The sequence below is a fragment of the Lytechinus variegatus genome, chromosome 1 (assembly GCF_018143015.1).
Source record: "Lytechinus variegatus isolate NC3 chromosome 1, Lvar_3.0, whole genome shotgun sequence".
In the NCBI taxonomy this organism is placed as follows: domain Eukaryota; kingdom Metazoa; phylum Echinodermata; class Echinoidea; order Temnopleuroida; family Toxopneustidae; genus Lytechinus; species Lytechinus variegatus.
Window position 1 is genome coordinate 9,585,889 of NC_054740.1, and position 14,371 is coordinate 9,600,259.

At 36.9% G+C, this 14,371-nt stretch overlaps 2 protein-coding genes across 2 annotated transcripts in view; both read left to right on the plus strand.

The window, feature by feature from the left end:
• The window catches only part of LOC121423469 (protein Red-like), a 46,762-nt gene extending 42,767 nt beyond the window's left edge, over positions 1-3,995 (plus strand). The window contains exons 18-22 of the mRNA XM_041618851.1: positions 138-204; positions 1,359-1,447; positions 2,313-2,424; positions 3,270-3,307; positions 3,923-3,995. Of these exons, the coding sequence (XP_041474785.1) occupies positions 138-204; positions 1,359-1,447; positions 2,313-2,424; positions 3,270-3,307; positions 3,923-3,953 (337 nt within the window). The 3' untranslated portion in view covers positions 3,954-3,995. The remainder of the gene's footprint in view (positions 1-137; positions 205-1,358; positions 1,448-2,312; positions 2,425-3,269; positions 3,308-3,922) is intronic.
• Positions 3,996-9,369: 5,374 nt separating this feature from the next.
• LOC121423792 (myotubularin-related protein 2-like) overlaps positions 9,370-14,371 on the plus strand; it is a 36,385-nt gene continuing 31,383 nt past the window's right edge. Inside the window, exon 1 of the mRNA XM_041619319.1 lies at positions 9,370-9,737. Coding sequence (XP_041475253.1) covers positions 9,480-9,737 — 258 coding nt within the window. The 5' untranslated portion in view covers positions 9,370-9,479. The remainder of the gene's footprint in view (positions 9,738-14,371) is intronic.

Sequence of the window (14,371 nt, forward strand, 5' to 3'; positions counted from 1 at the left end):
TTCAATACATTAGAAAATATTTGTTTATTGATCAACTTTTTCCAGCAAGATTTTTTGGGAAAATCCCTCTCTTTTTTTTTTACAATGTCCTTGTACACTTTATTGATTTTGACTATTCTTTATTTTACAAAATGCAGTGCGATGGAAACAGCTGATGCTCTGGATGATTCTGATGATGAAGTAGATTACTCTAAAATGGACCAGGTGAGAATTATTATCTGACCAGTCAATATGCATAGAGTTACAGTGTAGGGCATAACAATAGGAAACCTATGCATTAGACCCTAAGAACAATGATTGATCAAGGTCTCATGCACAGGTTTTTATTGTTTGTCCTGCCTGTGGGAATAATCTTTAATGCCCATTTCTTCCCCTTTTTCTTTTTGTCTTTTATCATAACTTTTTTTTTTAATCCTAGGAGGTTATCCTTGCTGCCCTGGTGGTATATAGCTACTCTGGTATCAATTATGAATTCCATGATGCATTTTTTTTAGATTGTGTTGTTGGCCTGATGTTGCCATCATAAAATGATGAAAAGTAGCCCCTGCCTGCCACATAGTGCAACCCAAACCAAATATAGCCAGGGGCCGAAGCCACTTGCTCCTGGGACTGAAACAGGGTTTCTCCCTTCACAGCCCGTACAGATACAAGCTAGGGTTGTCATCCCCTAAGGGAGCCTGGTCCGCTAGGAGCCCAGCGTGACAAGCTACATGTAGTAACCTTGACTTCAAAAAGAATGTCATTTTTCCTTCATAGAAAAAATAGAAGAAAAGTTTGTAGTGGTGACTATTAAAAGAAGAAAAATTAATTCTTGTAATATAAAACAGGAGTTTGAGAATTTTTCCCAATTTTTTTGTTTTACATTTTCTGGAAATTGTTGTGCTCTTACATTTCACCAGAAAAGAAGCAATGATGTCTACTGGGTCTAAAGGCCCATGCAATTTCCATTTTGTAGTGTGTTCAGTTGGAGATTCTTTGGAAGAGGACAGGGGAAATAGAAGATTATCAGGAGGTATTGGGATGGGGGGGGGGAGGGGAGAGAAGGGAAGAGGAAAGGAATAAGTAGACCCCATGTTAAATCTTGAATAAAACAGGATTTTGATATTCAAGCAAATGTTTACCATTTTCCAGTTCTCGATAAGCTACATGTTTATGCGTTTCGGCTTCTTTCTATATCGCGTTCTGTAAGAACGTTTAAAAATGACATTTTGGTTAATAGTTTAAACCATGGCTGTTAGAAAAGTTAATATAAAATGTATGAATTTAGCATAATGTTATAATGAGCAAGTGTGTTGGTAGAAAACAAATTTTGAAATAGCATAGTGTTTATAAGATTTGATTTTTCTCGCTGATATCAGGGTAACAAGAAAGGTCCTGTTGGAAGATGGGATTTTGACACTGCAGAAGAATACAGTGACTACATGAACCAGAAGGAAGCTTTGCCAAAGTAAGTCTTATTTATTATGTTATGTTATTTAATATATTTATTTGTTTGTATATATACCAGTTCTTATGTATACAGTAGCAAAGTTCCATAAAGTATTATATCTCGAGACAGGGTACATAGGGACTTGCCCCCAAAATGCTTGGTTTGTGTCATCACATTGGGTTATCGCGTCGGGTTGGGGAATCGCAACGACCCAATATGAGGACACAAGCCAAATGCTCAAAGATCCTTGAAAAGAAAAAAGAGCACTGGAAAATCCCCGTTCCATGCAATGTTAAAGCTTCTTTCATGTTGCAGATTTAGGCAGTAGGTTGTCAAAAGTAGCCCCCCCCCCTACATAAAAAAAAATGCCTGATGTATACCCCACTGCCTGTATGTGTCACCTTTAAAAAATCTTTGGTTTTATATGCATCTCATGAAAAGGCGTAACAGACTCAATTTATCATGGCTTGAGTAGTTCATTAATGAAGTACAAATTGAAAAAAGGGGGTAGGATGTACAAATGGATTGATTGATTTATGACGAATCCCACCATTTTATTGAAATTGCCATCATATATTGCAGAGCTGTTACAGATGAAAAACCAGACATTAAAAAAATGATCATATTACCTCTTTCCTTTTCATATAATAATTACTATAATTTCTTTCTCTACATATTTTTTTCTTTTTCTGCTACTCTCACTTTCTGTCTATCCTCTTCCCTATTGCTTTCTCAACCTCTATCTCTGTGTATCTGCCTTTGTATATCTTTGTATATCCTCTGTGTATCTTTGTTGCTTCATTTTTTTCTCCCCCTCTACCTCTCTATTTCTGTCTTTCTGTCTGTCTGTCTGTCTCCCTCTCTCTCTCTTCTTTATTCACAGAGCTGCGTTCCAGTTTGGAATCAAGACATCCGAGGGTAGAAAGACAAGGAGAGCTCACACAGAGAAGAATGAGAAGGCTGCACTAGATAGAGAATGGCAGAAAATTAGTCAGGTGAGATGACGGCGGTGAATGTGTAAGAGATCATGGTGATGATGATGATGGTAATGACGATGATGACTATGATGATGATGACTATGATGATGAGGATGATGAGGATGAGGATGATGGTGACTAGGATGATGGTGACTATGATGATGATGATGATGATGATGATAATGATGATGACTATGATGATGATGGTGATGATGATGATGATGATGATAATGATAATGATGAGGATGATGGTGATGATGGTGATGATGATGATGATGATGATGGTGATGATGATGATGATGATGATAATGGTGGTGATGATGGTGATGGTGATGGTGGTAGATAGGGTGAAGTTCATGATGATGACGTTGATATGGTGATGGTGATGATTATGATTGTAATGAAGATTATGATGATGTTGAAAGTGATGATGACGACGATGATGATGATGATGGTGATGATGTTGATGTGATGATGATAATGTGATGGTAATGAAGATTATGATTGTAATGAAGATAATGATGATGTTGAGGTGATGGTGATGCCGATGATGATGATGGTGATGATGTTTGATGAAGATGGTAGTGGTTAGGTAGGTTTTATAGTAGTCATTGTTGATGAAAGTTGTATATTCAAATAGTAAGCAATATGTTTTTGAGTGTTGAAATAAATACATGTATTAATTTCATGTATGTATAATGTAAACAATTAACTTATCAATTTACCTTTCAGGTGAATAGCATTGTACCCCTGTTCTTAGTTGATGAATATGTGCTCAGTGCTCTTTTATACCAAATTTTGCCTAAGGTTTTTCTATAAAAAATCATTTGTTAGTACAATTGTCCTATTGTCTTTTTATCCAGATCATTGCAAAGAGGAAAGAGACTGGAGAGGGAAAAAGGTAAGTCTTACTCATTCAATACAAATTTTTCTTATCAGAATAAGAACAAAGCATTATGGCTCATTGCAAGACACTTGCGATCAATCACAAGTCTTTTTCAGTCCCTAAAATCAATCATAAGTTTTGAAATTAAAAACGATATTGCGATTTATTTGTAATCTGCTTATTGAAACAAGCAGTGTAATCTGACTTGCAACCGTTAAGATTGATTTATCGATTGCAAAATTGCAGAAGAATATTTGCAATTAATTACAAATATTTTCTTGCAACATCTCCTTAGTCATATAAAATATACATCTCTTGGCGGCGGTTAATACCTGTCTGGCTCACAATACGTAACAATTTAGAATTTAATATAAGAATGTGGTCTATATCGAAGATCTACCAGTAGATATTTGATTAGTGATATTATCTTTTGATTTTAACTTAAAAAATATTGTAAAAGGCAATATTTTGTGCTAGTTGCCCTGGCTCAGTTTCCCAAACATTTTCATCTGCCCGACTTGAGAGTTGATTTTAAAAATACGACTGCCTTTTTAACTATTGATAATTCTTGGAAATGCATGTAAAGAAGTTTTTTGTGCTGTTTGTCTCCCTCTATTGTTCATCCTGCAGGGAAGTTGACTACAAGAGACCCAAGTACTGATTAACCAGTTCGTGTATAGATAAATGTAACATTTTGTATATACAAAATACATTTCTTGATGAAGCCATTGTCAGCATAATAAGTTGTCATCGGGCTTCTATGATTTCGGCACCATCTAAGGAAGAGAGGAGCATCATCTTATGTGTTTTCTAGGATATTTTTGGAGGGTGGGAGGAGGTTTAAATTTGTTTTGCTTCCTACACTAGTGTACCTCTGCATTTCACATATTGCACCACAATGGTATCACTATTAAAGTATGTTGAGATCATTCAGAGATACTGCTACTCTCTAATGCATTCTTTGTTAGAAAGAAATTGAGTCATCTTAAGTGTCACCTTTAAAGTTAAGATGAGGAGACTTAGTAGATTGGGGGAGTTCAAAATTCTTTCTCTTGGACATGATTTGATCAAGCCACTTTGCATCCATTTGTTATTTAAAATGTTACCGTAAAAAGGATTTTTAAGCTTATTTTCAATGCATTCTGTTGGGTCAGTCATGAAGCAAGAGAATTAGGTCTTCTTTCACATTTCTTTTTTTCTCTGCTTTCACTCCTCTATATTCTTCTTTCTCTTTTCTCTCCTCATCTTTTACAAATATTGAACGTGTATTTCCAAAGAACTCACTGAGGATTGGTGTAATGTGTAGATTTTTACAGTGATAGTAATATACATGTAAATTCATTCTGCAAAAGTATATGTGCATGGGGATATACAGGAAGCTCTGCCTAAGTCAAATATCTAAGAGCCATAGAAATCTGTTTGACTTAGAAGATGTAAATAACACATGTTTTGTATATCATTGTCTTAAATAATGCTACGAGTAAGTTTTCAGTTTATTCAACTTATTAAACGTCACCTTATGCAGAGTCTATACTTCATATGAATATGCTGTTATCACTCCAGTCAATATTCCAACTCTGTGTTTCATCTACTTGTGAGTTTAGAATACAAGTCAATATTGTATATCTGACCTTCATTTATCCTCATATGTCTTTGTCATGCAGGCTGCAGCTTTGTCTGTGGACCATGTTACCTCTTTACATGTACAGAGAAAACAAGACATTTTAGTAATTTTCATTTTTATATCATTTGATTTTAATGTTGTACAAACAAATAGACAATCAATGATTCAGAATAATCCACATCCCTCAAAACAGATGTTCTAAAATAGACCCCTCTATCCAGGGCCTATCCACAGAGGAATATTATATTGTAACTGAGGGTGCTGAACATTGTCACAGCAGTGACAGCACCCCCAGTAACAATAGATAATCCTCTATAGCAAGGTCCATGCCTCTGTCCTACAAGTTTTTGATTTGAATGGTGTCCCACTACATTGCTCTCGTAGCCAGCTATCTCACTTAGGTTAACAAAGTAGTGCAAGTCCTGAGAAATAAGGGAAGAAGGACTGTATAGGTAATATATTTTGGACGTTATTGAAACGCTATGTACATAGTTGTCATATACCTTGAATATTATACTCCTTTCATAAACCTATCCTCCAATTAGCCGCCTAAGAGTAATGCGGATAATTCAATAAAAATTGCGTTCACAAATTCCGAAAATAAGCCGCATTATTTTTACGAGCGTCCGTCCTGAAAAAGGCGGATAATCGTCATGACAACTGGACACGCCCCCTTCGATGCGGTTGTGTTGGAAAAGGGTGACCTTGTGACCGCACCATGGCAATTATCTGCATTATTTGGAAATGCGTTCATAAACTCAAAATCTTGTCCCGATGCTGCTATTATGCGGATAATAGCAGCATCAAAATAATGCGGATAACTCTTGTCCTCCTCCAATTTTACGACCAAATTATGCTGCTATTAGCCGCATAATTGGGTTTATGAAAGGGGTATTAGATGCCTTACAATATATAATACAAAAAAAGTGATGGCTTCACCTGGGGTGATATTCTGAAAATTGTCTTAACTTTTCTTGTATCTTTTCTTGTAAGACAGCAAGATAACAACTTTTACATTCTCTTAAATTGGTATTCTGAAAATTGTCTAATCTCTGTAAGAATGTCCCCTATTTTTTCTCTGACACTCCCAATATTTCATCATCAATCAATCATTAAGCTTGTTATATGCTTAGGTCAACCAATAGAAGTGTCTCTTCTGAAAAATAATGAAGCGAATTGTTGATATGAGGCGTAATTTCCTTGCGCCCCTGACGCTTATGATTGTGCGCTTCTGTGCAAAAAATACATGTGGCTCTTCTCTAAGATATATTTTCTCTGAAAAGATTCATCTTCTTGAACACCAATTTTCAATTGCTGAAAAGTCTACCAATCCGTCGTTATAATGTCTTTGGAATGTCTCCTTTTGTAAAACATGATGTTCTTGCAGGATGCAACAAGAAATGATTAGTGCAGACGGGCAAATATCGCATGCAACAATAAGTTACAATAGCCCCCTTACCTCTTGTAAAATTTATTGTATTTTCCAAGGAAGTTAACAGAATGCAAAGATAGGAGAATTTTCAGAATGCCTTTTATCTTGATGTATTATATTGCACAAAAGGATATTTATACACTGTTTTTAACTTCACACATAATTCTAGCTCTGACATCATACGCGCTCAGCGAAAGTTACAAGAAAAGGTACAAGAACTTTCGGAATACAATTTTTATTGTAACTCTAAAGATACAAGAATATTTCTCTTAAGACAATTTTCAGAATACGGCCCCTGATGTTTCTGAAAGAAGTGTCACTGTTTCTCTTCTCCATCTAAAAATCATGTTCCAGAAACATTTAAATATATTTTAGTGCGAGTTTCAATATGTTCCAGATTATTAATATTGTATAATATATCTGCAGGAAATGTGAAAGCCATAATACAATAATCTTGAATCAAATGTGATATGCTCAATTTGTTTGCTTTCCTCATGTTTATTCATTAGCTGCTGGGCTGTGTATTATGAAAAGTAGCCATATGTCTGATGTACAGTGTATCATTGTGCAGGTTTTACCACAGCTCGATACGAGTAATGTTAAAAAATGGTTAAGTATGTATTTATGTAAATAAAACCAAGACAAAAGTGACAATTTCCAATGCTGTACATTCATTGTATTTAGATTGTGTGTGTGTACAGAAATGCCAGAGAACCAAGTAATGAAAAGTATTGGTGTTTCATGGAAGATCTATTGAGACTGATCTGTCTGACCAAAGTTCCATAACTGAATATCAAGCATATCCACTTGTTGCATAAATACATGAGATTCTCTCAGAATACATTAATGATAAACACACTACAGTTTGGGAAGTAATCATTAGACCACTTCCCTACCAAGCTCACATATTCTATGCTCTGAAAATAATCTCCATAACCATATGTTTAAAGGGCAACCAAAATATTAAATATTTAAATAAATGATAGAAATTAAATATTTCACCATGGTGGTTTTTTTTCATACCGTAATCAAATATGTAAATTTTTGTGCACTCTGATCACATTCTATCTGGCACCTTGAATATGAATTTCAGCTTTAGGACATTTTCTGTTTTAATGACTACCCTCCCCCCAAAAAAAAAATGAAATCGAAACAATAACAAGGGGTGAGAAAGTAGCTGGTAGATGGGGGAGAAAGAGAGTTGGATGGTAGTATAAGAGGGAGAGAGGGGAGGGGGGGACTGGTAGAGAGAGGAAGAGAAAGAAAAAGAGAGGTACGTGGTAATTTTTTAGGGGGGGGGGTTAGAGACCAGAGAGAGTGGAAGAGAAAGAGAGAGTTGAAGGGAGAGACTGAAAGAGAAATGGAGGGTGGTATCGGAGTGAGAGAGGTGAAGAGAGAGATCAAGGAAAACAAAGTGGATGCAGGTGCAGATCCAAGGGGGGGCATGAGATGTGCCCCTTCTTTTTTGAAATTGAAGACCTTTTTTTGGCAATTTCGAGTACGAAATGTCCTTAATTTGTGGTTGAAAACCTTTTTCCTTGTCAAATTTTTTGGCCATGAAATATTCTTGATTAGTGGTTGAAAACCTGTTTTTTTTGCTTGTCAAATTTTCCTCCAAAAAATTTGCCCCCCCCCCTTTGGAAAATCCTGGATCCGCCCCTGAGTGGATGGAGAAGGAAGGCGAATAGTGGGAACGAGAGGAGAGAAGCATATAGTACCAGACAGATAAAGGATGGAGTGGAAACAGAAGGAGGAATTATATCTAATGAATTTTTGAATAAAATGGGTATAGATACTTTTATACCAAATGAGAGAGAGAGAAAACTGTAGTGTTCAAATTACAGATGAAAGACTTTTTGATGTATACAAGTAGTTCGTCATTGACCTTTTGGTGTTAAGGGAAATTTTACATTTCAGATTAACACCCAAATAATAAGACTGGGTTGAAAAGAGTATCACTGGGTGTTTTGTTATGAAGATGTGATATTGATTTTTTTTTCTAAATACATATTAGATATAGCTAACCTTATTTCTGCTTCCAACATGTCAAGGAATATTAATTTGAAATAGGGCAGTGCAAGAATTATAAGGGGATGACAATATGAATTTTCAAGCAGTTGAAAAAAGGAGAAAATAAAAAGGGGAAAAGAAAGAAGGAAGAAAATGATAAAAATGAGATTTAAATCTAGAAAACCCCTAAATTATTATTCTGTTGAGAAAAACTTGTCCCGGGGGGGGGGCACTTCCATTCACGAGTGGATACCATGTGCGACCATGGAGCCTCGAAAAGCACCCTAAACACGTATCTTCCATATTCGGAAAATGCACCCCTTAACAAGTATTGACGTGTGAAACCCTACCCTTAACAAGTATTGGAAACAAAACGATACTCTTGGCAAATATTCCCTGAAATGAACCCCTAAACAAGTACAGGAATGTTTAATTGTTACGGGTCCTTCGGTCGTCGGCTTTACCTTATTTGGTTTAGTGCGACCAAACCTTCTACACCTCGCGCAAATAGGACTCTAAACACGAAGTGTTGGGGCAAAAAGGACATCCTTTATAAAACATTTTAATTTTGTTATATCATCCCCGCAAAGTCGACCCTAAACACGTAATTTTCCTAGCGAAATAGATACCCTTTTTTCATTATTTTTGTGTTTTTGACACCCTTTTCACGTTTTACGTACGTAACATGCCCTATCGTGAAAAGGACATCCTTTTTACGTGTTTTTTTGGTCGCGCATGGTATCGACTCGTCAATGTAAGTGGCCCCCCGGGACTTGTCCCCATCCCCTCCCCAAAAGATCCTGACACCACCCGTGGCTGTGGATGTGTACATTGGTCCCGGGCACTGGTTAAATTGTAGAGGTTGGCTTGAAAAAAAATGTGTCACAAAAGCTTGCAAAAAAAAGAAAGAGAATAAATTTGATAAATTTGATTGCAATATTTTAGACAATTTTAGAGAGATACGGAAAATGCAGCTTTTTGATAAAAGTTATTGCGAAACTATCCTCTAGATGGCGCACTTCAGGAAATCCAAAATTTGTCACGGAAAAATGTCAGCAGAGCCAGAGGCAATGCGCAAGGAGTAAGACAAACCCAACTTAATTTGATCATAGATTATAACAATGGAAGTAAAAAACGGGACAGATTCACCAGATGATAATTCAAGACAACAGAAACATGCAAGGCAAGGTAGTGTTACAAATGTCGATGGAGTAAACCATGGCGTGAATGACCAGAGACAAGCTGCTCGGGCGATGAATCAGGGCGCAGCGGGGAGACGGGCTCCACCCTCGGGTAACTCCGGGGCAGAGGTCCAGCTGCAAATGCAAGTGACGACGCCTTCTGGTGGGAGCGACACCTTAAAAAGCCAGTCCGGAAAAGTAAGTTGAAATTTAACATTTTAATTAGACTGAAAACAAATCAGTGCACATTTAGAAATGAATATATCATTGAAATTTAGGTCTATACATCACGATACATTGTATGATTCAAAAGTAAATTTTTTTCTTGAAAAAAAGTTGAAATGAAAATTGAAATTGACTGAACAGGATCAAACTTAGTTAGAGTCTTAGTAGCCTGGGGCCCGTTTCTCAACACCGTCATAAGTCTAACTTCCTGACTAAATCGGAGATAGTGAGCTACTTGTCCGCTAACCGTTTCACGAAGCCCTCTTTACCAAGATCCGGTACAACAACCTCACTAAATATTTATGACACCTCCGAACCTGTCATAACTTCTTTCATAATGACGTAGTAGCATCACGTGCGTAGACTATGACATGCAAAAGTGCCGAGAAATTTGAAAATTGTAATCTTACGTAATCAATCATAGAGGTTGAAATTACATCCCAAAATAAGTAGGATAATGCATTCAATGATCATTGTAATACAAAGTAGCTATGAAAACTGTTGGTAAAACTAAAAGGCTACGAAACCATTCATTTTGAAATAGTAAAATAATTTTATCGATACAAATTCTACCACGTCAGGCCATCCAAAACTGGACTTTTATTTGTCGTTTTCAGACCCTATTGACATTTGGATAAATTCTAATCTCTAATTTATGCATAGAATTTGTCAAATCGTAAGATCGGTATCAAAGATTGATAAAAAAATGTTAAACTATATTTCGATGATATTTGGAATCGTAGAACATTGTATAATCAAGGCTCGACATTAGCGGTGGCCCGGGGCCACCAAAAATTCATCTCGGGCAACCATTATTGAAAAAATGTTAAGTTTTGGTGGCCCGAATCGGGCAACCAATAATTTTCAAAGTAGCGCAATTTTTCTCCCGATTTTGCATGCATTTATCAACTTTCTACAGTTCAAATTGCAATCCAATCCGTCATGCGCCTTTTTTGTTAATCTACACACAAATACACACACACACAAAGATTGCATAGTCATGACAGTATGTAGGCCTACCGCTGGCATACATTATTCAGCCGGCCGCGCCAGCTGTCTGGCTGAGCTTTGCATGCATGAAACCACTGCAGCTAGCTGTGCGATAGCAGACTATTCAGACTCAGGGAGCTGCGATACGAAATGTTACTGCCAAGAAATCTTCCCCAGAACTATGAAAATCTACGTCAAAGTCACATTTTACACCAATGAAATGCCCTTCTACAGTCCATATTACTGAAACCTGATTATTTAAAAGCATTAAAAGGAGGAATTATTACCTCTCTTTTGACTCAAAAAGACCGATTTCCAAATGCATCAATACACATAAAACACAGAGGTAAGTACATCACAGTCCCACATGTGCATTTGTATGTATGTTGATATTTGGTTTATTTCGAAGCTGTGTCTCTTCTAGCCAAAAATAAATAGACAGCTTCTTTCTTTCTTGTTTATAAATGACTTCTTAAACCACTTTTAAGGAAGTAAATACTTTGGAAAGGCATTACATTGATATGAAATGTGAATTTTTTCAATCATTTTGTCAAATATAAGGAAGGAATTTTCTCATTTTTTTTCCAGATAACTTTTGCCGTTTTTTCTACAACCTGGGAACAATACAATTCTTTTATTCTCTTTCAATCATTTTTCATATTTACAATGATGGAACAGTTTATATATAACCACAAAATAAGCAAAGTAAAATAACAGCAAGCACTATTTACATACAAGATAAAGAATAGTGGTACGTGGTAGTGACTGCAAAATATTTCAGTTTGTTTTATTCATTTTTAATTAATGTTTTTCTTTATATTTTTCGGGCCACCAAACTTTACTAATGGGCCACCAAAAAAAATTATTTGAAGGTTTTGGTGGCCCGAACGGGCCACCACCAAAAAAAGTTAATGTGGAGCCTTGGTATAATTATCATAATTTTACAAATAAAACCGTTATGGTTTACTTTCGTAAACTATTAAAATTGGATATCCCGGGGTACCAATCTCAACGTCCACATGTGATTTTTTAGTCATGAAATAAATTATTCATAATTCCATTTTTCAGCAATTGAATGCTCCAGTCTTCATGGTCTAAGTATGTATGATGCATAATTTACCTGTGCTATTATTTTTAAAAGATGTAATTCCCAATTCATCACAATATTCGCAATTTTGTCATAATTTTTCTTTTTGGAAATTATGCTATTTTGTGACTAAGGCTACGTCTCATCTGCTCTTTTTACCGATAGTATCGATATCAAGGTATTCTAGTTAGGAAGCCTTTCGTGAAACAGGTTTAGAAAGATTGGACTAACTCCATGGTTTGTGGATAAAGATATGACTAACTTGTCCAGGTGTTGAGAAACGGGCCCCTGGAGGCGTCTGGGGAATAAAAGTCATATACTCTACATATGGTTACTCCCCACTGACGCCTGGGATCCCAAGCTATATTCACCCACGTACGGGTACAAAACCTGAAACTTTCGCCCCTGAGATTTCTACTTTCCCTCTAAAAGTAAAAGATCTAGCCCTAAAACATGTACATGGGGTTCAACTTAATTCCAACATTTCTGCCATATTGATTTCATTTTTAAAGAAGAATTCATTAAAAAAACAAAAAATTTTGTTATGAAAAGATGGGAAGAGCTTACGGCCGTGTTTACGTCGCCATCTTGATTTCTTTGTCTTCCGCTTGGCGACAGCACGCAAATTGCGCGATTTGCGGTGAATGGGGATTATAGTAAAATGACAGAAATTGTTTAATAAATCCCCCAAAACGATGGTTATTCCTGCCAGCCCGTAGATAGCGTAGCCATAACATTAAACTTAACATATTTAAATCTCAAAGGGGGGGGGATGCTCAGATTATAGTTGGATGTGGATGTGTGGCTGAGACCTCCAAACCCATACCTACATCCATGGGTTCTTTTACTGTATTGTAAAGAGGCACCCCTGTCTTCTCTAAGGATTTTTTTGTGATAAGTTGGAACTTGGACCAAAAGCTTCAGTCTCTGTTTCATGATTGAGGGTCATGTGATATGTAATGGAGTTGGTCAATAGAGTCGAGACGCGTCGTCCAACTTAATTCGCTGAGCTAGATGAGCGCATGCGTGTGGCTTTCGTGCACAAACACAAATGCAAAATATATCAAGAACACTTCCTAGTGATTTGCGACTGTGTGTTCCAACACCAAACAACGTAATGGCGTGTAGATCGACATGTAAGTTTTGTGTGAGTCTGTGATCTGACGTTTCACCATGGAGCATAGCCGGTGTGATGTGCGGGGCAAACGGGGGAATAGGCAACGGAACGACCGTACCGTGCCGTCATATGCCCGCAATAGCAGCCGCGAGCTAGCTAGGCGCCTTGCCACTTTCCTAGCCGTAGTAGGCCTGTAAGTGGTCTTAAGTTGGTGGGACTTCGGCGCAACCCGATAAATGAAGTTGATATCACTAAGATGAGTTCATGGAGTGTATTATTTTTTTCTGAATATTTCCATTTAATTTTTCCACGCATGTTGCTGAAATTTTACGCATGGTTCCACTTGGTCTCCATTTCCGCACGCATGGTGTTTGAACCATGCGTATTATACACTGGCGAGAACGCTGGTCATAGGTCATTTAAGGTCAATGAACTTTGGTAATGTTGGGGTATTTGTTGAATAACCATCATAACTATGAAAGTATATGGATCTGGTTCATAAAACTTAGACATAAGAGTAATCAAGCATCACTGAACATCTCATGCTAGCTTCAGTTCACATGACCAAAGTCAAAGGTGATTGAATTGTGACCATGTTGGAGGTAATAACTAAATTGCTGTAATAACTTTCAAAGTTCATATATGCCTTTTTTGCACAGGCTAAAATTTCCTTAACCCCGTACGATAGGTGGGGCTAAATTGCCATTTAGCCCCACCTATAGTACGGGGTTAAGCTTAGCCCACTTTCTTTTTACACAGCATTTTTGCAAAGTGGGCTAACCCCACCTTTAGTACGGGATTATTCAGCCCTGCAAAAAAGCATGGTTATCCCAGCAATAGCGGTTTTAAGAGCGATAGTACGGGGTTAAGATCGCTAAGTGTAAAACGAAAGTGGGCTAACCTTAACCCCGTACTATAGGTGGGGCTAAATGGCAATTTAGCCCCACCTACATGTATAGTACGGGGTTAAGGAAATTTTAGCGTGTGTAAAAAGTGTACGAGTGAAGTACCTGTACTACGAATGATCGACACTGTATTTAAAGCATGAGCTACCACTAGTCCGGGGTTAGCGAGTTTCGTGTGGGAAAAGCAAGCATTCCTTATCCGGGGTTAGCAATAACTATTTGGCATGTTTGAAAAGGAAAAAAAATAGTACGGGGTTAAGGATAGTACAGGGTTAGCGATAGTCCGGGGCTAAGAAAATCCTGTGTAAAAAGGGTAATAGTTTTTGAAAATTGGACATAGGGTATCCATATATCAAGTATCACTGACAAGTCTTAGGTCACATGATCAAGGTCAAATGTCATTAAGGGTCAATGAGCTTAGTTGTATCATTATATGAATGGTTTTTTTTGTGGATAATTATTTTATTGTAGTTTTCAAATTCAGCAATATGCTGCTATATTGAATCGC